Source organism: Meriones unguiculatus, chromosome 3, assembly GCF_030254825.1.
Source record: "Meriones unguiculatus strain TT.TT164.6M chromosome 3, Bangor_MerUng_6.1, whole genome shotgun sequence".
NCBI lineage: Eukaryota > Metazoa > Chordata > Mammalia > Rodentia > Muridae > Meriones > Meriones unguiculatus.
In genome coordinates, this window is record NC_083351.1 from 21,529,289 (window position 1) to 21,555,496 (window position 26,208).

A 26,208-nucleotide genomic window follows, 5' to 3' on the forward strand; every position below is an offset into this window, starting at 1 on the left:
GGGAAGCAGAGGCAAGAGAACAGATTAAAGGTCAGAGAACAGAGGGCAGATGAGTGGCCAGCTGGTCTACACAATGATTTTGAGGGAAGCCAGGCATGAAAAGCTAAGACTCTGACTCAAAAAAAAAGGAAGACAAAAATCCCAACACTAATAATATAATAAAACAAGCGGAGTAATATAAAAAGGATCTAAAGGGTTTATATTCTTAGGACACGAAACAATCAAAAGTCTTGCTACACATGCATCTGATACCCCTAACTTATCTGCAAAGAATGGAGGCAGGAGCAGGTGGACCTCTGTAGTAGGTTCAGGCCATCCTTACCTACATAACAAGTTCTAGGCCAGCCAGGCCAGGGTGACACAGTAAAACCCTGTCTTCCAAGGGGCCGGAGGAGGAGATCCGAATGCTGGAAGCAAGGTCAGGAGCGCCTGCTCTCTCGCACAGCACCAGGGTGAGGTCCCTAGCACCCACACGGTGGCTCACAGCCTTCTGGGAGTCCCGTTCTGGCAGAGCTGGCACTCTCTTCTGGCTTCTCCAACATGGTGCACAGACATACCCCAGGCAAAACATACATCCACATAGAAATAACGCTACCTTAATAACAGCAAAAAGATACGACAAGCTCAAAGCTCGCTCTCTTTTACCTATTTCCTATCTTATCCCGTGAGTTTTAGATGTCAGGACGGCAGCAAGGGACAAAGAGGCTATAAATTAACCTAAACATGACTCAAATATTTAATTTATGCATTCATTAAAATTTTACCTGTTATCAATCTTAAAGTTCCAGGTGCTAATAGCAACTCTAAATGAAAGTCAAATATAAGCATTTGCATAAAAGCATTAGAAGACGATTAATAGGTATTTCCACAAAGCTGCAATCTATTCTATACTTCTAGTGATGAAAAAAAAAAAACTAAAAACATTTACCTATGCTAATCCTCATGAAATTGCAGAGAGAACACCCTCCAGTTTTCCAGGCACTCAACTGCATTAATAGCACTTTCATTACTAAGGTCATATTTCACATTTTCCTGATTTTGAAAAGGATCACAATTGGGCACCCTTGAAAATTAGGCTGATCTCCACATTATTTCTTGAATATTTATATATTGAATTTCGAGTTCCGAAAGGAAGAGAGTGATTAGATCAAGTGATGTTAGCAAATTCCCATTTATGTGTTTTAGTGTTATTTGGGAAATTTTTTCTAGTTGCATGAGATGCCCTAAGAAATAAGTCAGTGGACTTAGAGAGAAAAGGTTTTTTGTTTTTGTTTTTTTCTTTTCCAGAAAAGGGATTTATCTATGCTGACTGAAAGCTGGGCCACTCGCAGCTCACATCCAGTTATGATTCCTAAAACACACCCAGGCTGGTTTTTATCTGATGCCTCTGCAGGAATTGAGGCCACGCATTAATGCACTGGAGATAAAATCAATCTGAAAATTTCTTAAATCAAATACCAATCCTAGAGTAATACTATATGTGCAGGAAAGGCAGCCAACAGTAATAAGAAGCCAATTATAAACTATAAACCACTGGGCTCAGATGTCCTGGTTTGTTACTGGCAAGGCCCATTACACACAGTTTGCACAAGTTAAAGGCACTGACAAGTCCGAACTGCTATGCAGGCACACACACACGAGCAGGACAACCCTTCTCCTGCACCCCCCCCAGTATCAAAATACAACTCAATTAAAAACGACTCCTTTGCAATGTCCTATGCCTAAGAAATCACCAACAAAAATCTTTCCCAGTCTACAAAGCAGTCCAGCTGGGCAGTAAAGGACCAGCTTTGGAGTCAGTTGCAGGATTGCCATACTGACCATGCAGGGCCTGCTCACGGTTTCTTTACTTTGTAAAGGCCTATGAAGACTAAATCCAATCGGGCATGTAAAACCCGGAGCACAGGAGAACTAGACAGATCCTGGTAGTGCCAGCCCCTTGTTCCTCCATCTTTGATTCCCTACCTTCAAAACAACCGAGGAGGCACAGGTGACTTCACCAGTGCCACGGTGTGCTACCATGGCCTCTCGAAGGGCACTTGGCAGAGCTGCAAACGTTGAGTATTCGAATTGCTCTCAGTCTGTGTGCTCTGTAGAGAGGATGAGAGACAGGTGGGCGTGGGAGAGGCTTTGAGGCTTTAACCTTCCCTTTCCACAGTCAAACACCCCATCGGATTCCTTGAACTGAGAATCTACTGGTCACCTCTCATACAGATATGCACAATGGTGCAGAAGGGAAGTCTTCTACCTTAGTCCTCTCTGTCCTAGACCCGAGCAGCCCATCGCTAACCCTTAGAATTCCTCAGCTTCTACCCTCTCCAGCAGTACAAATCAGTCACACTTTACAAATACAGCCTCTAACTCAAGGAAAGTCTTACATAACCTTTTGCACAAAGACCTGACCTTGTAACTGCTGATCGCTGACCTTCGGCAGCTCTGCTCTGCAGAAGGCAGCAATCCGAACTTCTGACTCAGATTTGTGTGTGCTGGATGCAGTTCTGACCCTGTGATCCCAGCACTTTGAAGGCTGAGGCAGGAGGTTTGGGAATTCCAGGCTAACCTTAGTACAATTGTGTCTCAAAATCAAAACCAGTGGCACAGACTTGTCACACCAGCACTCAGGAGGTGGAGGCAGGAAGACCAGAAATTCAAGGTCATCCTCCACTATTCATAGCCAGTTCAAAGCCAGCCTGAACACTGTTCTCTATACTCTCCAAAATTTCTTGCCACTTTGTCATACTCCCCTCTGTCCTCAGTGCCTAGGAAAGTGGGTAAACACGAAGTAGGCACACTGTTCTCACTCTCACAGGGGGTTGGCACGGCACTCAACAAGCTGTTTAATCTCTTGGGTTTTGAGACAGGGACTCATTATGTAGCCTAGGCTAATCTTGAGCTCATGATCCTCCTGCCTCAGCCATCCAAATGCTGGGATTACAGGTGTGTGCCACCATAAGCCCCACAGCTGGTTATTAGCAGCTGGACCATTGGGAGTCCTGGGCCAACCTGGGTTACATGAAAAAAGAAAAAAGAAAAAAGAAAAAAAAAAAAGAGTTCAAGCTGGCAAGATGGCACAGCAGGCTAAGGTGTTTGACATCGGCCTACAACCCAAATTCAGTTTCTAGGACCCACACAATGGAAAGACTAGCTCCTGCAAGCTGTTCTCTAACCTCCACACAAATGCTATGGGGTACACACAAGCACACACACAAATTAGGTGTCATTTTAAAAATAAAGGTTTAAAGCCAGGTGTGGTGGCATGCACCTCTAGTGGACCTGAGAGTTCAAGGCCAGCCTTATCTACCAGTGAGTTCCTGGACAATCAGAGCTACCTGCATTGGACCCCACTGCAGGGGAATTTTTTTTATTAAGTACAGTGTGGCAACATACATCTGTAATCCCAATATTATCACCACATGAGCAGGCATTCCAGGCCAGACTGAGCTAAAGTGAAACCTTTTTACAAAACAGAGCGGAAGTTCCCATACTATATATAGTTCGTTAAATCCATGTGGAAATAGAGCTGAGGTGTTGTAGCACCTGCTTTTTTTTTTGAGGGGGGGCTTGGCGTCTGTGAGTGCTAGGTACTCCCAACAATGCTAGCTTGTGGCCCCTTCATCCACCCTAAGAGCCAGCAACATTAAATCCTGCTGATCATACCCAGGAAAGGCTCTCTGAAGAAGTAACATTTACATCAGGATCTACCAGGTCACTTAAAAGATTCCCATTTCAACACCCCTACGCACATATAAGTGTCCCTCACCACACTGGGCTCACATTCACAAGGCCCAGGTACTTAGGATGTGTACATCTTTGAGGAACCATTATTAAGTCACAACGAAGCTTTCTTCTTCTTCCAAGACAGGGTCTGTATGGCTGTGGCTCTCCTGGAACTCAGAATATCCATCTGCTTCTGCCTCCTGAGTGCTGGGATCAAAGGCATGGGCTACACTGCCCAGCTCAATAAAAATTTTCAAATTTCATCAGTTCCATCATGTAGACATGCCAGAAGCTAGAACCCACCAATGAACTAAGCACAGCAGAGCTTCTGGTGCTCAATCAGGGCAATCCCAGTGAAATAAAAATCCTCACTGGGAACCAGGGAGGTAGCGCAAGCCTGAACTCAGCACTTAAAAGGGGGAGGGGGACAAAACCCCAAGATGAGACCAGTCTGCTCTACTTAAGTTATAGGCAAGCCAGGTGCGGTGGCGCTCGCCTGTAATCCCCGTCTCCCCTCAGACCATAGTTCTGGATATGGCGTGGAGTGCAGTGACACACGCCTGTAAGCCCAGCACTCAGGGAGGCAACAGCAGGTGGTTCTCTGAGTTTCAGGCCGACCTGGTCTACAAAGCGAGTCCAACACAGCCAAGGCCACACAGGGAAACTTTGCTGAGGGGAAGAAGTTATAGACCAACCTAGAGACCCTGTCTCAAAAATAAAAAAACCGACAAAAGAATCTTTGCTGGAATAGGCTCGAAGAATATGTTTGGTTTTACTGTGAAGAGGAGGAAGCTTGGTGGTAGTGTTGTTTCCAGTATGGGGTATGGGAAGGAACTGAAGTAGAGGTGGAATCAAATAGGTTCTATCTTTTGTATGTGTGTGCACTCATGTGCCTGTAACTTGCCAGAGTCATCTTGCCAGCTCCTTAGTAAAATATTTTTCTAACAGGATCTCTACATACCCGTGGTTATACTGGAACTCACTTCACTCACAGACCAGGGTGGTCTTGAACTCAAGAATGCCATCTGCCTCTGCCACCCAAATAACTCTGGGATTAAAGGTATGTGCCACCAAGTCCAGCTCTCAGTCTTAGTATTAAAGGAACAGCCTGTTTATAGGTTGGTGGGAATGATCTAGAGTTAACGAAAAGGGCATTTTCATTACATCTGAACTCTTTAATGAAAATAAGTGATGAAATCAAATACATGGAAACACTTGCCTTAAAAAAAGTGAGGCAAGGTGGGGCGGCAGTGACCTGTAATCCCAGCAGAGGTGGACCTCTGAGGCCAGCCTGGTCTACACAGTGAGTCCAGGACAGCCAGGGCCACGCAGAGAAACACCCCTCAAAAAAAAAAAAAAAAAAAAAAAAAAAAAAAAAACAAAAAAAAAAAACAAATGTTGAGGGGCTCAAGAGACACTTGGTGGTTAAAGTGTTTTTTCAGGTTCTGCGGAAGACGTGGGCTCCTTCAGCACCAGTAAGTACAATTCTCTTTTGGCTTCCATGGACACCTGCACACATGTAGGAGACATGTACTCAAGCAGGCACACATACAGCCACTTTTTTTTTTTTTTTTTTTTACTCCTAGAAATAATGCTTATAGAATGGGACCCTTTAAATGGTTATGTTGGTAGTAACTAAGATAGTGCCACAGGGTGCCCAGCAGAGATGGGCGAGATGTCAGGAACCTGTGAATCTTCTTGAAACTGTCTGGCTCTATCACAAGCTAGCTAACCTGGGAGCTTCCAGACAGTTCTGCCTCTGCTTTCTATCTCTCCCCAGGAGTGCTGGGATTGCAATTATCCATGGCATCCAGCTCTCTCTATAGGCTCCAGGGATGAACTCAACCTTTATACTTGCCTTTTACCTGTTGGGCAGTCTTCCCGGCTCCTTGATTCTAGATTTAAAAACCAACCAGAACTAACGTGAGGGTGGAAAAGGCATTAAAGATGTAAGAACCTCCAAGGGAGAAACAGCGAATGACACTGATGTGACAGTGTTAGACAGCACTAGGGTCCACATAAGGCCATGAAACTTTAGACTCGTTGGCATGTCCAGCTGCACAGTATCAGAGAAAGTCGAGTACTGGCCTTAACCAAAAACAAGTTAGCCAGAAAGAAAAGACAGGGCATGGTAATTTCCTGTAGAGCTGAGTAATTACCTCAACCAACCATAGACTCTAAGAGGGCTGATACAGGGCACAAGGTAAACACTAAGCAGTGGGACCAACAGCTTTTCAGGAGCAGAGCACAATGCCATCCATTGTAACTGTGTGCCAAGACAGGATCTTGCCATAAAGCCTAGGGCAGCCCTCAACCCCCTGACCTTGTCTTCTTAGCCAGAGTGCTTAGATCACAGATACTTAGCATTACACACAGCTTCTGCCGACTGTACTGTTTCCTTTAGACTCGGGTCCTACCTGAGCACTTAAATGTTTACCCAGTGAATAGAGAGACACTCTGTGATACATCAAGCAGCTATTTCTTCACTTTTAAGAGCTTAAAGAGCCCGATGGTGGTTGTAGCCCACCCCTTAACCCCAAGCACTCCGGAGGCAGAGGTAGGCGGATCTCTTGAGTTCAAGCCAGCCTGGTCTACAGATCGAGTTCCAGGACACCCAGGGCCACCCAAGAGAAATCCAGCCTTAAAAGAGCCGAAAGGAAAAAAGTTTAAAGAAAAATTGTAATGCCTTATCCAAACCTATGACAAAAACAAATTCCTTGGAAGGAGATACCAAATGCCTATACCATTCAGCCCAAGAATTGAACCAGAAAATGTATTAGTTTATCTGAACTGCGGTCAGATACATCCTTACTCTTACCTCACATTTCAGTGCCCTGAAGAACACTATCAGGACACACATCAGGCCTTGAGAATACCAGGGAAAGGAGTGCAAACATAAAGCACTCAGTTTTGGTGTGGAGAATAAATGCACAAAGAGCATGTAAAATATGTTTTATTGTTCTTTAAAAGGGTTCAGGGTTTGGTTTTAAATCAAGCTGCACACCTTTCATCAGTCTGACATCTCTCTCACATGTCAAACTGGCTTCAGCTAGCAATACTTCATTAAATCCAAAAGAAAAAAAAGTTTTAATTTTGAGGGGAAAAGTCCAGTTCTGAGAACAATTAACATTAGTCTTGTTTAAGACAAATGAGGGCTGTTTTATGTTGCTTTATACACCCTTCTCCTCACAGAGAACCAGGAATGCAATTGTCTCAGGCAGGCACTGATACTGATGGACACCTGCATGCACATACCCTCACAGGAGATCTTGTGCTCACACGCTCACACGCACGCGCGCACACACGCACCCCCCCCCAAAAAAAATTCTTAGCATGTCAAGTGGAAAAGGTTTTGCTGGTATTGATCAAAACCCTTGGAGTCAACAGCCAATCTAAACTTAAAGGGTAAGATACCTATGTTAAAGCAATCTATTGTCATGTTCTGAAGATAACTTTGGACTGATTCACCATTTTTACTTTAAAATTCTAGACACAATGTCAAAAGCATTATTTTTCATTTTCTGGGAAAAGGCAGGAAGGACTCTACATATTTGCATTTAGTCAAAATCAGAGCAATTCCAGCGACAGTAAAGTGTCATCAGTGAGACATCACCTATCCTCCTGGCCTAGCTGACACTAACAAAATGGGAAGTCTGGCTCTGCACAGTGCATCTCCAGACTGCAGGCCCGCACTCAGGGCTTGGGGCACAGGGTGCTGTCAAGTATGGAACATTTAGGTGAAGAGGGGGTCCCAGAAGATGCCCCTCTACTTTGCTTTGTCATCACAGCCTATTCAACTGCCTTCTGCAAGTAAGGAAAGACAGCTTTTCTGTAGCAACACATTGAGCAGAGCCCACAAAACGCCACTGTATGCCAGGAGCACTGCAGCCCCCTTTGCTACTTGCTCACTGGGCTGCCTGCCATCGCTCTTCCACCCTGTTGCAGCCGGGGACACACACTCACTAGGCAAGGCTGGGTCTGACCATGATTTTTTCTTTCTTTTTTAATCTCAGAAGACTCTAGGAATAACAAGGTGCCAGGTGGTCACACTGGACTGTACAGAGTAATCTGAAAACCACCACCATACGCATTCCTCAAGACTGTGACACTGCGAGTGTTCTGTTGCTCCTCGGACTATTTCTGAAATCAGTCCTAAAATTTTAAGATACTGCTTTTCCATGACATCTTTGGATAGCAAACTCACAGCCTACATACAGTTCTACAGTTGTAGAAACATGCTAACTCTCCTGGACACATCTTTTCAATAGTTTCTGGGATGGCCACTGTTTCACTGTTGGGGGAAAAAAAAAAAAAGGATTCTCTCAGCTCAATTATAGCAAACAGCCTCTTTAGAATGTCATTTCCTCACCATTTACCCAAACGAAAGGCTCCTGGCTACTTCTGACACTCTAATATTAGATCAGGGCTGTGCGGAAAGAAACTAACATGAACACGCATCATCAATAGACTAAAAACCACCTGAATCATATATGTCCCACTGCTTTCTTTCTTTCTTTTTTTTTTTTTTTTCGGGGGCGGGGGTGTTTTCTGTTGTTGGTGCCCAGGTGGGCTTAAGGCTGCCAGACACACGCACATCTACAGCAACAAGGGCTTCTTCCTATTCCATCTACATGTATCAGGAGAAGGGAGGGGGCTGGAAGAGACATGAGGAAAATCTACCTCCCCCAAATCCCACAAGGAGACCTACGTGCCAAGCATAATGAAGAGTGTGCTCCCCAACAACTGGCTCCACACTGGTTAATATTCTGCTGGTTTTCCTCAGACATCTATTTTGAAAAAGCTTAAAAAACACAGGAGATTTTAAAATAATTCAATCCTGGCAGAAATCAAAACTCCAAAACTAGGAGCATAATCATCTTTCACTAAATTAATCCCTTTTCCTTTCTTTTTTTCTTTTCTTAAACATTTTATTCGTGTTATAGAGGGATTTCTTTATCGCTTGCTTTCTTCTCAATCATTAGGAGTTGAGGAGTACTGAATCCATCACTACTTTGATGACACAGTAAGATTCCAGGTTCACATTTCCAGGTACCAAGAGTTCCCTCTATGCCACGATCCAGTCAGCCTTCCTCTACTCTACTGAACACAGCAATGCCCATTGGTATCTCTGAAGCGTAATCGCATCTTAGGTCGGTATTTCTCCAAGTAGAGCAGCTGTTTGGAATTGAATGCTCCCCTTCTTTTTCTGAAAAGACAAAAACAGTACACAATCATGTAGCAAAGAGCTGTACAGCTTACTGAAATGTACTACTTATAAAATAATGCCTTCTTATCTAGCTCTCCCAGCTGAAAATCTGCATATTATCCACACAACATCATTTTTTTTTAATTTAATTTATTTGATATTATTTCATGTGCATTAGCGTGAAGGTGTCAGAGCACTTGGAATCAGCGTTATAGACAGTTGTGAGCTGCCATGTGGGTGGTGGGAATTGAACCCAGGCCTTTGGAAGAGCAGACAGTGACAGTGCTCTTAACCACTGAGCCATCTCTCCAGCCCCACACAACATCATTTTAAAAAGTTGGAACATAGCTGGGCACAGTGGTGCATGCCTGTAATCCCAGCACTCAGGGAAGCAGAAGCAGGTGGATTTCTGTAAGTTCAAGGCTAGCCTGGCCTGCAAAGTGAGTCCAGGACAGTCAGGGCTACACAGAGAAACACTGTTTGAAAAAAACAAAAAACAAAGTAAATAAGTAACAGTAAGATAAAATAAAATAAGGTTAAACCTCAGGACAGACATGAATGGCAGACAGTGTGACACTTCTGTCCCGGAGCCAAGAACCATACACTGCATGTCTCTACCACAGTATTTTCCCCCTCTTAATTTTGTTAAAGAAAGGAACAGCATGGTCTATTACTTCAGACTAATAACTAGGCTGTCAGGACACAACCATTATAATATTGTATGAAAACAGCACATTTAAGAGTCTCAAGTGATTAATCTACTCCTCCATGCATTCATTTTGCCTGCTAGTCATATATTAGATTGTGCTGGGTGTTCTATGTAATCCAACGAAAGCAGCACTGATCAATCTACTCAGTGTCAAGATTCTTAGACAGCCAATCACAAACCCATGGTATTCGGTCTTTGTCCCATGCCTTAATTTTTTTCTATCTATCTTCAAACAGTATTTAAAGCCCAAACTACCCAGTTCTTTCATATTCCAAATGATTCCTTTCCATAACCTCTTCCTCATGTATAGCCCCAACTGGAGTTTCTGAACATACAACTTCATACTCACTGTCTTATGAACTGAACAGCATCTTCATACTTCATTCCACATTCAATCAATGCAAGTGCAACCAGCACAGGAGCCCTGCAGAGAGAAGGCCATCCATCAATGGTTAAGTATCCACACGCCTTTAGAATCTTAAAGACACTTTTTAATTTTATTTGGGTTCTTATAGCTTCACTACCCTTTTTTTAAAAAAAAATAATTTATTTCATTTTAATTTATGTGCATTAGTGTGAAGGTGTCAGATCCTTGGAATTGGGAATTGGCATTACAGACAGTTGTGAGCTGCCATGTGGGTGCTAGGAATTAAACTCGGGTCCTTTGGAAGAGCAGACAGTGCTCTTAACCACTGAGCCATCTCTACAGCCCCTTTACCACCCTTCTATAAAGACATTTTTTAACTGAATGCTCATACATCACCAATTTGAGCTTGTCCTGGGTATGGTGGCACATGCCTTTAATCTCAGCATTTGGAAGACAGGTGAATCTTAGTGAGTTCAAGGCCAGCCTGGTCTACAGAGTGAGTTCTAGGAGAGCCAGGACTACAAATTATAGAGATTCTGTTTCCAAAACAAACTAACAAAGTAATGAATGGGGGGAGGGGAGAGAGAGAGAAAATGCACAGGCAAGCAAACACTCAAGATTTTTCCTCTCCAACTCGGTAGCCCAATGTATTCTTCTGGAACAAAGTCTCACTATATAGAGCAGGCTGACCTCACACTCATGGGTAGTCCTTGCCTCTGCCTCCCAGCACCACTATACTCGGCTTCTTTATTGTTTTTTTGTTTTGTTTTTCTCTGTGGAGTCCTGGCTATCCTCAAACTCACAGATCTGCCTGGCCCTGCTTCCCAAGAGCTAAGATTAAAGGCACAGGATTAAAGACATGTGACACCACCAGTTCCAGTCTCTATTCTTAAAAAACAAAAAAAAAAAAAAAAAAAAAAAAGGTGTTAAAACTCATTAATAGAAGTATTAATAATAATACCTCTGACTACTTAACTAAGACAGGCACAAAAAATAAAGTGACCCAGGGAGGCCTTATACCACAAAAGCCTTCAAGAGAAACTTCTAACCTCATAAAGAAGCCTGGGCACACTAAAGTGCTAAGCAGAGCTAATGGCTCAAGTCACCGATACCTTAAGGCAATGGCATCTCACAGTAATGGTCTGGGTCACAGTGCACACTATAAATTGGCATTTAACCTGATGTTGATCAAAGTATAACCACACTATTGAAAGCAATGCTCAGTGAAAAAGGTTTTTAATCACAGTCAAGTTTTACTGTCCATATACCTGTTCTTTTTTAAAAAAGTCATTTGTTTTTTATTTATTATGTAGACAATGTTCTGTCTGCATGTACACCTGCAAGCACCAGATCTCATTATAGATGGTTGTGACCTCCATATGGTTGCTAGGAATTGAACTCAGGACCTCTGAAAGAGCAGCCAGTGCTCTGAACCTCTGAGCCATCTCTCCACACCCTCATACACCTGGTTAACCTTCTGTTAACTTCCTTTTCAATTCACTCCAAACCCAACCATATACAGATAATTTAATCTCTAAAACAATGATAATTTTGTTGCCCACTTAATAACCTAAAACTCTTACATGCAGTATGGCGTTAGAATCAGATCCAGACCCAACACAAATGGCTCTTATGAGAGCCTATTATGCTGGCATTTCCTCGTTTCCTTTCCAGTGCTTTAGTATCATTGAATTGCCAAATGCAATTCTACCAAGGTGAAATTTTAGTTGACTTATTTAGTTATTACAATAAATTCAGAGAGAAAAAGTTTTTACCTTCCCAAACCTGCAACACAGTGCACTGCAACACAGCAGCCTGGCTCTTCCCGAAACTTGGTTTTTAACAGGGTTAGCCAATCATCCACTATCTGATTAGGGGGTGGAGCTCCATCATCAAACGGCCAATCCTGAAAGAAAGGACTTCTTACATTAAGCTGCCAAGTTCTCAAGGACTAACTCCCTAACACAAATGAGCTGAAAACAGTCGGCAGGGCAGGCAGATTTAACTGAGTTAACTATATCACTTAAACCTATTCCTTTTTTGTAACAACCACCCCCCAACGGCTAACTCCTGAGACAGAAAGACCCGCCTCAGCCTCCCAAGTGCTGGGATTAAAGGTGTGAGCCACCAACAACCAGCTACCTAGTCCTTTTTCGTTTTTTTGTTTTGTTTTTGTTTTTTAAGACAATTTTGTATAGCCCTGACCATTCTGGAACTCACTCTGTAGACTAGGCTGACCTGGAACTCAAGAGATTCTCCAGCCTCTAACCCCCAAAATATTTGAATTAAAGGCATGCACCACCACTGCCTGTCTCACACACCTATACTTAACACAATCCTGATCACTACTGAAAAATTAAACCTGAATTTGTCAAATAAGTCTTCTAAAATTATATTTCATTACATTTCATAACAAATATCACACATATCTAAAGACAGACAGACACAGATACACACATATATTTTGAACTGAACCTAGGGACTTATAAACACTAGGAGAGCATTTTACCACTGATCACACACTCCCAGCCCTATCTTAACTAAAAATCTTTGTGTCACAGATCTAGACACTGTATGGTCAGAGTAGCAACTAGACATAATAGAGAAAACCATTAACACTGAGACCAAGTAAGAGGACAATCATTGCTAACATGCTTTAAGCCTGCCTGGTAAAGTGTACCTGACAGTCTTACTGGTCTCTTCAAAAGCGTTTGAGGATTATTCCCTTGGTTATTGTGGTGGTTTGAATAGGAATGGCCCCAGAGATTCATGTTTGAATACTTGGTCACAGGGAGTGGCACTATTAGGCACTTGTTTGAATATGTATGCCCTTGGAAGCAGTATGTCACTGTGGAGGCAGGCTTCGAGGTCTTACAAACTGGCTAGTGTGACAGTCTGCTTCTGCTGCCTGAAGATCAAGATGTAGATAGAACTCTCAGCTCCCCCAGAAGCACCGTATCTGCCTGCATGCTGCCATGCTCCCAACATGACAATAATAGAGGCTCGAAAAGAAGAGTTATGGAGTTGAAAGAGCAAATCTGTCACAGCGGGCAGATCCAAATTGAATAGGATTCCAGCAGCCTGGGTGGTATAACCAAGTATGACCAAGTGGTGGGCCAGTCCCTCATGGCAGCTAGAAGAACCTACATCAGTCACGGCATCAAATGTTATGACAGACTTAAAATATAGCACATATGACAGATCTGGTAGGAAAGATATTTATTCGGGAAAGCAAAAGAAAATTAGGGCCTGAAAGAGCTATGAGGACAGAGTGAAAGAGACAGAGATGGGGGGAGAAAAGAGAAAAGAGACACCCCAAAGAGAAAGGGGAGAGAGCAGAGAGAAAAGAGGGAAAGTGGCAGGCCTGAAGTATCTGGCCCCGATGATGATAGGACGCAGGTACTGACACAGGATGTTGCCAGGAACCTAAAGGTCCCTAAGGGTAGGCCAGGTGAATTGCCTGTTGAACATAGCAGACTAAACCTCTGAACTGTAAGCCAGCCCCATCACATGCCTTCCTTTATAAAGAGTTGCCACGGCCTTGCTATCCCTTCACAGCAAGTCTTAGAAACCCTAAGACAGCAACGTATCTCCTCCTTTAAAAAATACTTTCTAGCTGGGCTTGGTGGCACATGCCTGAAATCTCAGCATTCAGGGAGGCAGAGGCAGGTGGATTTCTGTGAGTTTGAGGCCAGCCTAGTCTACAAAGGGAGCACAGGATAGCCAAGGCTACACAGAGAAACCCTGTCTCCAAAATCAAAACCAAACAGACAGACAAAACAAAATTTGCTTTCTGTAAGTCCAGGACAGCCAAGGTTACACATACAACATCTGTCTCGAAAAGCCAAACAAAAAAGAAATCCTTTTTAACAGGTTGTGGTAGAGCACCCCTTTAATCCCAGCACCTGGGAGGCAGAGGCAGGCGGACCTCTTTGAGTTCGAGGTCAGCCTGGTCTACAAGTTGGGTTCCGGCATAACCTGGCTATACAGACAAACCCTGTCTCAAAAAAAAAAACAAAAAGAAAGAGATAGAAAAAGAGAGAGCGTTCTGAAAAATAAATGTATCATTTTTGTGTGCATAAAATTAAAATGCGGGGATTAAAACTCTGCCCAAATTGCATGTATCTCATTTGGTAAGGACAGTGTCAATGACAAGGCTCCTGAGACTATTTTATCAAGTACCTCCCCCCCCCCTTTTTTTATGGTGTCATGCAGCCTAGTCTGGCCTTGAATTTGAAGATGATCTTAAATTTCTGATCCTCCTGCTTCCAACTCCCAAATTCTAGGATTACAGGCATGTGCCGAAATATCCCCTTCCCCCACCTGTTTTTTTCAAAGCCTTGAGACAGGCCTTCCATGGCCTTGAACTCAAGAGATCCCCATGGCACCCACTGCTGGGATTAAAAGTCACCATTTTCACCACATGCAGCCTCCCTTTCTCTTCCAGATCAGAGTTTTCTTTCAGCCCTACCTGCATTTACTATAAAGCACATTACTGTTTTTCTAATCTTCCCTGACACCTAGCCAAGAGTTCCTTATTAACTGACACAACCGGGAAGGATCCATCACATTCTATGCACTCTCTCCCACTCCTAAAGGACAAAAATGGAATGGAGAATTTTTCTGAAGCTTGAGACTATTGTACTGAGACTGGCTTGAACACTAGAAAAGCAAAAACTGATCCTGCAATCATTACTGGCACCAGTGGAACATTCTAAGTAGCCCATTGGCCACAACAGGCAATTATGTTTGAATTGTCAACTATGCCTCAAAATTAAAGGACTGCCAGTGTTCTAACAATTGTTACTATAGCTAAACTGTAACCAAGCACCTAATGGAGAGCTTAGCTTCCTTTAAAGTGACATGGATAAGAAACAATGTACATTACATGCTACCCTCGAAGACAAGCAGCTTCTTTCTGTGGTTTGTTGTTTGTCTGAGGTTTTGTTTTGTTGACAGGATCTCAGTGTACGTTGCCCTGGCTGGTTGGACAACCTCCATATATATATATATATATATATATATATATACACACACACACACACACACACACAAACATACATACATACACAACACACACACACACTAGCCTGGCTTTGATCCACCTGCCTCTGCCTCCAAAAGGCAACATCATACCCAGCTGTTGTTTTTGTAAATGTTAACTCAAGCTGGCTCCCCCTCCTCCTGCCTCAGTTTTCCAAGAGCTAAGACTGCAGCTAAGATGGAACAGTAGTTTTAAAAAGAAGCATTAAGTAATTTAGAAATATCAGAACCTACACTAATGCTGCTAACATCACCATCAGGTGGCCTATCCCAATGCACCTGTGACTTGCAAGACTATTTAAAGAATTGGAAGGGCTTTATCTGTTACTTTTCAGAGTAACACTTTCGAAACCTCTTTCCTGTGAAAATTTGAGTAAATCTGCGCGGAAAATGTCAACCACCTAATTTTCTTCAACTTTAGGTTAAGACAGTTAATTTTATCTGGACACCAGATAAAACTGTTTATTTAAAACAAAACAGAAAGCCAAATTTAAAGGACTGGAATAAATCCCAGACCTAACAGTACCTTCTACAAACTAATTCAGGTTCTGTGGTTCATTCTATTTTATGAAGGTGTTTGCCAACATTACTAATTCAAAGACCACAGTCAATCCAAAGTGATCTATCTTCTCATACTGCCCATTATCAAATAAGTTGATTTCTCATGTACCCACTAAAGAACACAAAAGAGGAGAAAACTAACTTGTATGAGCTTAATTTCAAATTTGAACCTTCTGGTTTTGAGACAAGAGTTTCATTACAAAGGTCAGGTTGGACCTGGCCTTCACAGTAACAATCTAGTCCTAACTTAAACATATTTTCTGCTTAGCCTCCCAAGTTCTGGGTCAGATATGGACCACAGTTCAGAATTTTAAAATCTGTCTGTAAAATACACAGGGCCAGACAGGTTAGACAGCTCCATCCCAAGCTTGATGAACTAAGTTGGATCCCTGGTATCCAAATAAATGCAGGAGAGAAGTGATTGCACAGAGTTCTCTTCTGACCTCTACATATGCACACAATAATAAAAGGCTGATTGCAGCCCATGGACCACAGTCTTTTAAAAACACACTATGTTGGCAGTAGTTGAGAAGACTACGGACCACAGACATGAAATGACAAGCTACCTTACCAACAAGGAAACTTACCATGTTATATAACTGCCTCCCCAGTCACTGACCAGGTAGGGACCAGAGATCACTGAATTGCCTACCTCTCCTTATTACTCTCTTCCCAGTTACTTACACAATCTCCAGTTCTCTTCCTACTACATTGCCCTCACAAAGGCACATAAGACCTTATGACGCAGAAGACTATAAGGTCATTCCATTCCTAACAGCTGATCTTATGAGCCAAATTATTTGGGAAGTGGAGGAAGGAGAAGGTAGAGTTTTAACTAACCGAGTCTCCTCTTTTCTGTAAAGAAAGAACAATTAGCATGTGCACTTTGTCTTCAACTGACTGGCTAGGTCTAACCCTACCAGAGCGCTTCAGAAATCTACCAAAGGGTTACAAACTACTCTGTACCATGATGCCTTCTCCCGGCCCTTAGCTTGTTCTCCTGCCTTTTTGTCCTCTACACATTATCCACAAAACATTAAGTCTCTAATAGATTAGCACTCAGAAAATGGCAGAGGAACCATATGAAGTGGTTCTGATGAAAATTACTTTATTATATTCAAATTAGTAACATAGAAACAAAAGCTAAATACTGAATTAATCTCCAAAATATAAAAATGACAATTTTCATTGTGTATGCAGGCATGTGGAGGTCTAAGACACCTCAGGTATTGGTCCTACTCAGCTACTGTCCACTTTATCTCTGAGGGGGTCTTGAAACAGGGTCTCCCTGTTGTAGCCTTAGCTGGCCTGGAACTCACTACGTAGACTGAGAGCCTCCTTCCTGCCTCTGCCTCGTGAGCACTGGAATTAAAAACAGGCGCTGCAATGCCTAACCCCTTTTTTCCTAAAATTTTTTGAGACAAGGTCTTTTCACTTGGAGATTCTAAGGGACAACCTCAGGTCCTCGTGCTTTGACAGCAAGCACTCCACTCTCTGAGACATTCCCCCTAGTCCCCAATTTCCATGTTTCAGAAATAAGTGTGCACTCAATTTTGCCCTTCATCATTTGTTGAAAATATTCTGCAATAACAGACTCCAAGTACAAAATAATAATGCTGCTCATGCATTAATCCAAAGTAACTTAATTTGGCACTTGGGTACCAAGCTTCATAAATATCAAAATGTCAGTGTGTCTGTAGAAAAAAACAAAGACACTATATACTCACTAAAACGTGGATTCCTTCTTTTTCAACTGGAGCTTTATCATATGTAGCATCACAAACTCGAACCAAAGTTGTCACTCCGTACTTCTTAAGTTCCTTTAAAGAAAACAATTATCAGGGAACTTGCTTTTGGAATCTGAGACGCAGGGTTGAGAAATGTGCTATTACAAACTACACAGTATCGTTCTTAGGCAAAGCTCAAAACTGATCTCACTGCAAAAACACAGACACACTCCTTGTGGGAATAAAGGACAATTTAGTAACACAGCATAAAAACTTTTTAAAAGTTTATATACACTGACCTAAAAACTCTATTCTTGGGACTTCACAGAAAGAGGTAATTAAAGATAGACAGGACAGCTTACACAGCACCTTCACCATAGACAGAAGAGTAAAAGGTAGAAATGTTGTTTACTAGTGTTCCACAAAGAGGGCTGGTACACCCATACAGTGAATACTATGAAAGCAACAGTGAAGTCAGTAAATATGCGGTATGATCTTACATGGTGTACTTATAAATATACACACACAGGGAAAAGTTCTAGAAGGTATTTAACAAATCAAGGTTTTTAATTTATGTGATTTTGCTTTTGTTGTTTATTTTTCGAGACAGGGCTTCTCTGTAAAACAGCCGTGGCTGTCCTGGAACTACTTCTGTAGACCAGGCTGGCCTCTAATTTACAGAGATCTGCCTGCCCCTTGCCTCCCAAATACTGGGATTAAAGGTATATGCCACCACAGGCTGCCACCACAGGCTGGCTGTTTTGAAATTAGGAAGAAAAAGTGATTTTAAAAGAGCTAGTACACAACTATAGCCAGATGCCTTTGCTCCTTTAAAGAAAAAAAAAAAAAAAATACAGGCCAGGAATGGCTCTCCAGAGGCAAAGGCAGGCAGATCTCTGGAATTCAAGACCAGATAGGGCCATATAACGAGATCCTGCCTAGAAAACAATTATTTACATTTATTCATTTTTGTGCCTGTGATTATGAACATACCACAGTGGACGTGTGGAGGTCAGAAAACAATATTCTAATTTCAGCTCTCTCCTTCCACCATATGTGTTTTGGAGGTTGTACTGAAGTTTCTCAGGTTTGGTAGTTAAGGGCCTTACCTACTAAACTATCTCACCAGCTCCAGCTATGAATTTTAAACAGGAACTTCAGGTGGGCCTAGTGGCAAAGACCTGTAATACCTGCTACTTAGATGGCTAAAAAGAAGGATCACAAGTTCAAGGCCCACCTAAACTACTGAATTAAGATTAAATTAAGGCCAGGCTGGGAAATTTAGTGAGTGCCTCAAAATAAAGTCAATGAAAAGTGTGGGGAACATAGCTCAGTGGCAGTTTCTTGGCATGCACTGAGGCCCTGGGCTCCATTTCCAGTGACACTGAAGTGGAAAAAAAAAGACTTCAAATTACATATGTTGGAGGCATAGGTAACTCAATGGTAAAGTCCACGGCAAGCCTGCATGAGGCCCTGAGTTCAATCCCCAGCACCACAAAAATAAAAAAAAAAATTTTAGAATCTTAAAACAAGTTTCAGTTATCACTCATCTCATCAGAACACTGAGTTATATTTTTTTAATGATAAAATCTATTTGGCCTCAGCTTTGCCGCCCATAAAATAAGAGTCCTTGGATGACCATCCAGCTGCTCTCTCTTCCATAACACATCAACAGAATTCACATTGAACAACACAACCAGTAAAAAATTTAAAACTTTATATTCAAGTATTTGTTAAAGAAAGAGTAAAGACTTTGTTCACTGTCTTCATTAACAAAAGGGGGGAACAAATGAGACTATATCTTCCCAAGCTTCTGGATTCCTGTATTTGTGATAACTACTATTACTAAGTAGTTTGGGGTTGAAGTATGTATAATTTTCTCTTTTTAATTATTACATTTTAGTCTAGTGCACATGGACACACATAGGTGTGTTATGGAGTATGTGAAAGTCAAGAGGACAACTTGGGGGAAAAAGTTCTCATATCCCCAGGATGGAACTCAGGTTGCACACCTGACAGAAAGCTCCTTTACCCATCTCACCCACCCCTTAGCACAAGCTTTACTATGACAGGCTTGCGGTGCTAGTGCTACCAAATACAATGAGCCTTTGCGCCAATGACTAAGTGGCTTTGAGGCTGACTGGCGTTACCTGTAGGAGGGAAGGAACAATAATATCTGTGTCTCACTGAATTTTTATACCTTAATACAAACAGTGCTTAGTGCTCACTACAGTTCTGAGCACACACTGTGGTCAATAATGTGATTTTATTACTGAAAACGACAAAAAGTATTGCTAATAATAAACCTACAACACAAGAAAAAAGTAGTAAACTAGAGTATCCCCAAATTCCATTAATTCTTTCAAAACTTCTATATTGTAATAATTCAACCCAATGTAAACTATGAAACAATAAACAGTCAGATTATTTTTAAAATATTAATTTTAAATACTATTTAAGCTATAAATCAATCCCAAAAATAGACTATGTGACAATCTTACCTCTGTGAACTTGTTGAGAGTAGCATTGGTGGGGTTGTGAGTTATCAGAAAACGCATGTTCTCATAAGAGATCTCCACAGGGGCTGGACGGTTCATTGTGGCAAATAAAAAGTGTGAGCGTGCGTGTGTGAGTGTGGTGGGGAAAATGGTAGGGAGGAGGAAATCAATAAATCTTGAAATGTTTCGCAGCAGAAAACATTAAAAAGACCACTAAAATGCCTATTATTGATCTCTATTTTCTCTATTCAACTTGTTTATTCCTTATGAAGCTTCTCTCTTCAACACAGGCAGAATATTAAGAATCCACTTGAATCCAAATTCAACTTGGGCCTCAATGTCTGCAGATGGATACCTTCAGCTTCCAAAAAAATCCAACTACATACAAAATTTAAGCAGCCTTTAAACTACATTTAGGCACTAGTGAGACAAGTTAAAAGTGTAGGTTATTTTCCACTTTTGTTTACTTGATGCTTAATTTTACTGGAGTCATTAAAAGAAATATGCTTGCAATTAAAAAAAAAAAGCCTACTACTTCTGAGGCCAGTTTCGGTGTCCAGAGTCTTCAAGGCAATGTTAATTATGGCACATATAACCCACAAGCTCACTTGTCAGCGAAAACGCTGTGCTGAGCCTGGCAGAAGTCTGCCCTCACACTCAGAATCGCCATAAATGTGCAACGTATATTCCAACGAAAAACCTGGGGAGGAAAGCATAGGTAAAATAAAGTAAGATTAAGAAAAGAACAAACAGAAGCCTTAAGTAAGAATACCTTCTCCAAGAGCCCAAGATAGGTCAAACATCATGAATGCTAAATGACTGACACCTTATAAAGATTAGGATAAAGGGGCATACATAACAAGATCCTAAACACCAGTCTTATAATTATGTCAAATTCATTCTCCAATGTCTTGAGATCTTAAAAATTCATTCAAGTCATAAATTAAGGGTACTGTCCAGTTCACAAAACTACTTTTTTTTTCTTCTGCTTTTGACAGTAAATAAAGTAGGCTATTTGTAAACAGGCTGAGGACAAGTAACAAAATTCTACTTTAAAGATTTGATTTTATTAAAATTTTATGAACTGGTCCCCAACTGTTTGTTTTAGTTTTTCAAGACAGGGTTTTTCTGTGTAGCCCTGGCTGTACTGGACTCACTAAACTAGGCTGGCCTCGAAATCACAGAGATCCGCCTGCCTCTGCCTCCCTGAATGCTGGAATTATAGGCCTATGCCACCATGCCCGGCTCTAATTGTAGTATTAATCTATTAAGCATGGTCAGATCTTTTATTTTAGAGCTGGAGCTATAGCTCAAGTTGGTATAGTGCTTGCCTAACATTTGCAAGCCTAGTTTGATTACCAGCACCTCAAATGGGTGTGTGACACATATTCAGTAATCCTAGCACCTAAAAGGTAAAAAGCAAGAAGATCAGAAACTTGAGGTCATTCTTGGCTACACAGCAAGTTCAAGGTAAGCCTGGTCTCTACACACACACACACACACACACTCCCTTCCCACACACACATACTCCCACGCTCACACAAACACTAGATTTTGCCTCCAGTCACATGAATTAATTGGGCTTCAGTCTGAAGTCCTCTTTGGCCCAGGTGGGTTTTGCTTTTTAATGTATCACAATTGTCTGTGCACTAAACTAATGTACAAACCCATCCTCTTATTTCTAAGTCCAGTTTATCCGTTTTGCTATTTTTCACATCACTGCCTCAAGAGTACAAAATCAGTCAGGCATGGCTGTAATCTCATCACTCAGGATGCTAAAGTAAGAGAGGAATTCCAATTTTTAGGACTACAGCTACACAGTGAGAGCCTCTATCAAAAATAATTTAAGGGAATTTTTTTTTCCCAAAAATTTGGACTTGGTCGTGGTACGGCTTTAATTCTAGCTCTTGGGAAGCAAAGGCAGGTGGATTTCTGTACATTTGAGAGCAGCTTAGTCTACAAAGTGAGTCCAGGCCAGCCAGGGCTACATAGTAAGACCCTGTCTAAGAAACAGAATCAAGTTTAGGGTTAGATAGATGGCTTTAAAAAAGGTTTCTAAGGGAAAAAGAAATAATTCTGGAGGCTGGAGAAATGGATCATTGGTAAAGAGCACTTGTTGCTTTTGCAGAGGATCTGGGTTTGGTTTCCAGCATCCACATGGCAGCTACCCAGTTGTCTATGGCTCCAGTTCCAGAGAAGCCAACACCCTCTCTGGCCTCCAAAGGCTCTTGCATGCATGCTGGGCACCACACTCAAAAAAGGCCAGGTAGTAATGGTGGTGGCACACACTTTTAATGCCAACACTCAGGAAGCAGAGGCAGATCTCGGTGAGTTTAAGACCAGCCTGGTCTACAGAGCCAGCTTCAGGAAAGCCAGGGAGGAAAAAAAAAAAAAAAGGTGAGCTACCTGAAGGTCAGTGGTGCCCAATGCATCATTCTCTCCAAATAGTACTACAACACAAAGTCAGAGAAGTAGCAGCAGCTATGATATTACTCTAGGCCTGGTGCTTTGAAACAACTGAAGATGTTTCTTTACAAACTGGCTCAATCACATAGTGTCAATACAACCCTAACTGCCTCTGGAAACATGGTCTAAAAGTTTTTTCTTTCCTTTTCTATTAAGTCACCAACAACTAAAAGTTTGGGGGCTTTTACTGCAGCCCTGAAGTTCAATGCTGAAAATATAGCCTACGCTTGCCTAACAGGCATAAAACCTTGGGTTTGATACCTCAGCACTGAAAAATTACAACAATAATTTAAAAGGTTGGGTACAGCAGCACACACTGGTAAATCCCAGCAGTTGGGAAACAGAGGCATAAAGACCCAAGTTCCAGGCCAGGTTGGGCTATATTATTAGACTTTGTCACAAATAACATATTAAATTGGTAACAATAAAAATATTTGGGAGGCAGGCGTGGTGGTACAGGTCTGTAATCTCAGTACTCTGGGAGACAGAGGCAGGTGAATCTGTATGAGTTCAAGGCCAGCCTGGTCTACAAAGTGAGTCCACGACAGCCAAGACTACACAGAGAAACCCTCCCAAAAAACAAACAAACAAAAAAATCATGCCGGATGTACTTCAGGGATAGAACCATTCCCCAGCACTGAAAGGAAAAATAAAAATACAGGCTGTATGTGACCAGAGAGAAAAGAATATGAAAGATACTGGTGTTAAGTCATTTAGAGAAGAAAATAAAATACAGAAAACCTGAGCCTACAAACTTTCAAACATCTTCTATTCTCACAGACTTTTTTCTTATAGATACTCTTATTTTCTATATGGCATATTTGATATTACCATGCACACAAAACTAAAATATTCCTAAAATATGGCCCAGATTTTGTGGTGCCCACCTTTAGAAGCAGCACCAAGGAGGCAGAGGCAACCAGATATGTAGGAGTTAAAAGCCAGTCTGCTCTACAATGCAAATTCCTGGTCAGCCAGGGCTACAGAGCAGAACCTAGTCTCAAAAAGGAGAGAGCGACCTGAATTGGTGGTGGCAACTCGCCTTGGGAGGCAAATGCAGGCAGATCTCTGTGAGGGCAGCCTAGTCTACAGAGAAAGTTCCAGGACAGCCAACTGGAAGAGGGGATAATCACAAATTCAAGGTCATCCTTGTAAGTTCAGCCAGGTCTACACTGCAAGTTCCAGGACAACCAGAGCTACACAGAGACCTGTCTCAAATTATGACTATTTTTATAATCCTTAATTTTAACTGTAACCTCAAGCACAGGCACCTAAGGTTACACAAAACATTTTACAGAAGACTTCTTGTGTGGTCAAGGAGCGTTAGAGCTAGGAGAAATGCAGAGAAAAACTATTCTGACCTTTTAAAAACTAAGATATTGTTCAAGTAGGTTAAAATGTTTTTAAGACCAACACTATTAAGAACAAATCACAGACAAGAGCCTAGATTTCCTGACTCCTTAGTTCTTTTTTTCCTTCAATTTTGGATACACCCACATTTTCTTCAAGTCCCAATCTCTCTGTAGGCAAGTCTAACTTTTCAAGTATCTGCAACCGATGACTTCTATGAGGAAAAGAGTATTAAAGAAACAACTCAAAACAATGGTTTGCATACAGTACACAGCAAAACACGAGGAAATTCTATCCTACATTTCAATCTTTTGGTTCAATGTTATCACAGCTAATGTGTATCAGATGAGCAGAGGCACTAAAAGGCTTGCATTGTAGTAGCAGCCAGACTTAAAAGCTTACAGTCCTAGCATTAAATTTTCTACCTAATCTCCAGTGTTTGTCTGCTGAGCAAACAAAACAAGCTTTATCCCTTCTTATCCCTCCCACTTCATTCTGGAAGAACCATTTTCAGGGATAATCATAACTTTTTATTAGATTTTCAATTCTTAATACCGAAGAGCTCCAACAGAATTTCTGCCAAAAGCAACAGTGCATTCTATCAAAATTAACAGACACATGATAAAACTAAGTTTCTGCCCCACCCCTTTTCCCCCACAGTCCAACGACACATCTACAGTACAAGTTTTGCATCTGTCATTACAGGTAAATTAATGTTAACTGCAGTTGACACTTAATACAAAGCAAACCAGTTTTAAAAACAAAATCAGAATCTCCACCATAACCTACCACAGCTAGAATGTTCAAAAGTTGCAGAGCCCTGTATTATAGCATAAATACTGAACTTATGTCCCATAAAAAGGGGAAAAATTTTTTTTTCTAAACTTCTCTGTCTAGTATGTATTCTGCTCTGTCTACTCTTAAAAAAAGAAAAATCATTACTGGTCTGGAAAAGTAGCTCAGTGGGAGAACACATCCTCAAGACACCCAAAACCTAGCACTTGATTTGTAAAAGTGGAACCATGAAGGCAAAGGCCTCACCCGCACAGGAGTTCAAGACCCTAGGTCAAAAACTTACCAGCAACATGATACATTATACGTGATATAGTCTACCCTTTATAGCACCTACTTTTTTTTTTGAGACCAGGCTCCTCTGTGTAGCCTTGGCTGTCCTAGAACTCACTGTGTAGACTAAGCTGGCCTCAAACTCAAGAGATCCACCTGCTTCTGCCTCCTGAGTACTCAACTCGGATCAGAGGTGTATACCACCACCACCCAACAACACAGAGCCTAATTTTTAAAAGGTTACATTTGTGGGTTAAAGACATGGCAGTTCAGTGTCCAAGCAGGTTCCACAGTTAATGGGAACAGGGACTGCCTCTGACATGAACTGATTGGCCTGCTCTTTGATCACCTCACCCTAATGGGGGAGCAGCCCTACCAGGCCACAGAGGAAGACAATGCAGCCACTCTGGATGTGATCTGATAGACTAGGATCAGAAGGAAGGAGAGTAGGACCTCTCCTATCAGTGGACTTGGGGAGGAGCATGCATAGAGAAGAGGGAGGGAAAGTGGGATTGGGAGGGGAGGGGAGGAGGGGAGGGCTTATGTGGAGATACAAAGTGAATAAAGTATAATTAATAAAAATTAAAATAAAAAAAGACATGGCTCAGTGGTTAAGAGCATTTGTTTCTCTTTCAGAATGCTATCACTCAGTTCCCAGCATGACAGGCAGCTCAACACAGCTGGTCCCCAAGAGCACCCTCTTATATGGCATATACCTCCACAGACAAATACAAATTTAAGGTACATTTCTGTTTTCTATGTAATGTTTTAATTTCAGAAAAAAAAAAAAAAAAACAACCAACTATATTTTCACAGAAGAGTTGGAAAGCATGGTCTATGACAGAAATCCCTTTAACCTAAGTGGAAGGCTAGATAGAAGCAATGGAGAGCAGAGGGAAAAGACAAAGTGGTTTGGAAGAAGAGGCAAGCAGTCAATGACATAGAGACCAAAAACTCTTGAGGCTAGGGGCCTGGAAAGATGGCACAGCAGTTAAGAGCACAGAATGCTTTTCCAGAGGTCCTAGACTCAATTCCCAGAACCCACATGGCAGCTCACAATGGTCTATAACTCCAGTTCCAGAGGATCTAACAGTCATACCTCAAAACTACCAATGCACATAAATTAATTAAAATAAAAACTCTGAGGGTATAACAGTTAAAATCCTGTTGTCAGTATTCTACTGTTTATATCTACTTAAATGAGAACCTAACGCCAACATGTATGAAACAATCCAGTACCCATCCTTTGATCAGGGTATATTCTTTGTTTGTGTTTTAAGATTTACTTATTTATTATACAGTGTTCTGCCTACATGTGTACCTGCGGGCCAGAAGAGGGTACCAGATCTCATTATAGATGGTTGTGGGCCACCATGTAGTTGAATTCAGGGCCTTTGTAACAGCCAGTGCTCCTAACCTCTGAGCCATCTCTCCAGTCTCCTTTTCTGTTGTTTTGTTTTGTCCTGGCTGTTCTGAACTCACTCTGTAGACCAGGCTAG

General features: G+C 41.7%; 1 protein-coding gene across 2 annotated transcripts in view; it reads right to left on the reverse strand.

Annotated features, from left to right (window-relative positions):
• Nucleotides 1–6,654: 6,654 nt before the first annotated feature.
• Ptp4a2 (protein tyrosine phosphatase 4A2) overlaps nt 6,655–26,208 on the reverse strand; it is a 31,432-nt gene continuing 11,878 nt past the window's right edge. For both annotated transcript variants that reach the window (XM_021636735.2, XM_021636746.2), the window contains exons 2-6: nt 19,832–20,528; nt 17,331–17,423; nt 11,775–11,905; nt 9,982–10,056; nt 6,655–8,923 (exon numbers count right to left, since the gene is read on the reverse strand). In XM_021636735.2, coding sequence (XP_021492410.1) covers nt 8,815–8,923; nt 9,982–10,056; nt 11,775–11,905; nt 17,331–17,423; nt 19,832–19,927 — 504 coding nt within the window. In that variant the 5' untranslated portion in view covers nt 19,928–20,528 and the 3' untranslated portion in view covers nt 6,655–8,814. The remainder of the gene's footprint in view (nt 8,924–9,981; nt 10,057–11,774; nt 11,906–17,330; nt 17,424–19,831; nt 20,529–26,208) is intronic.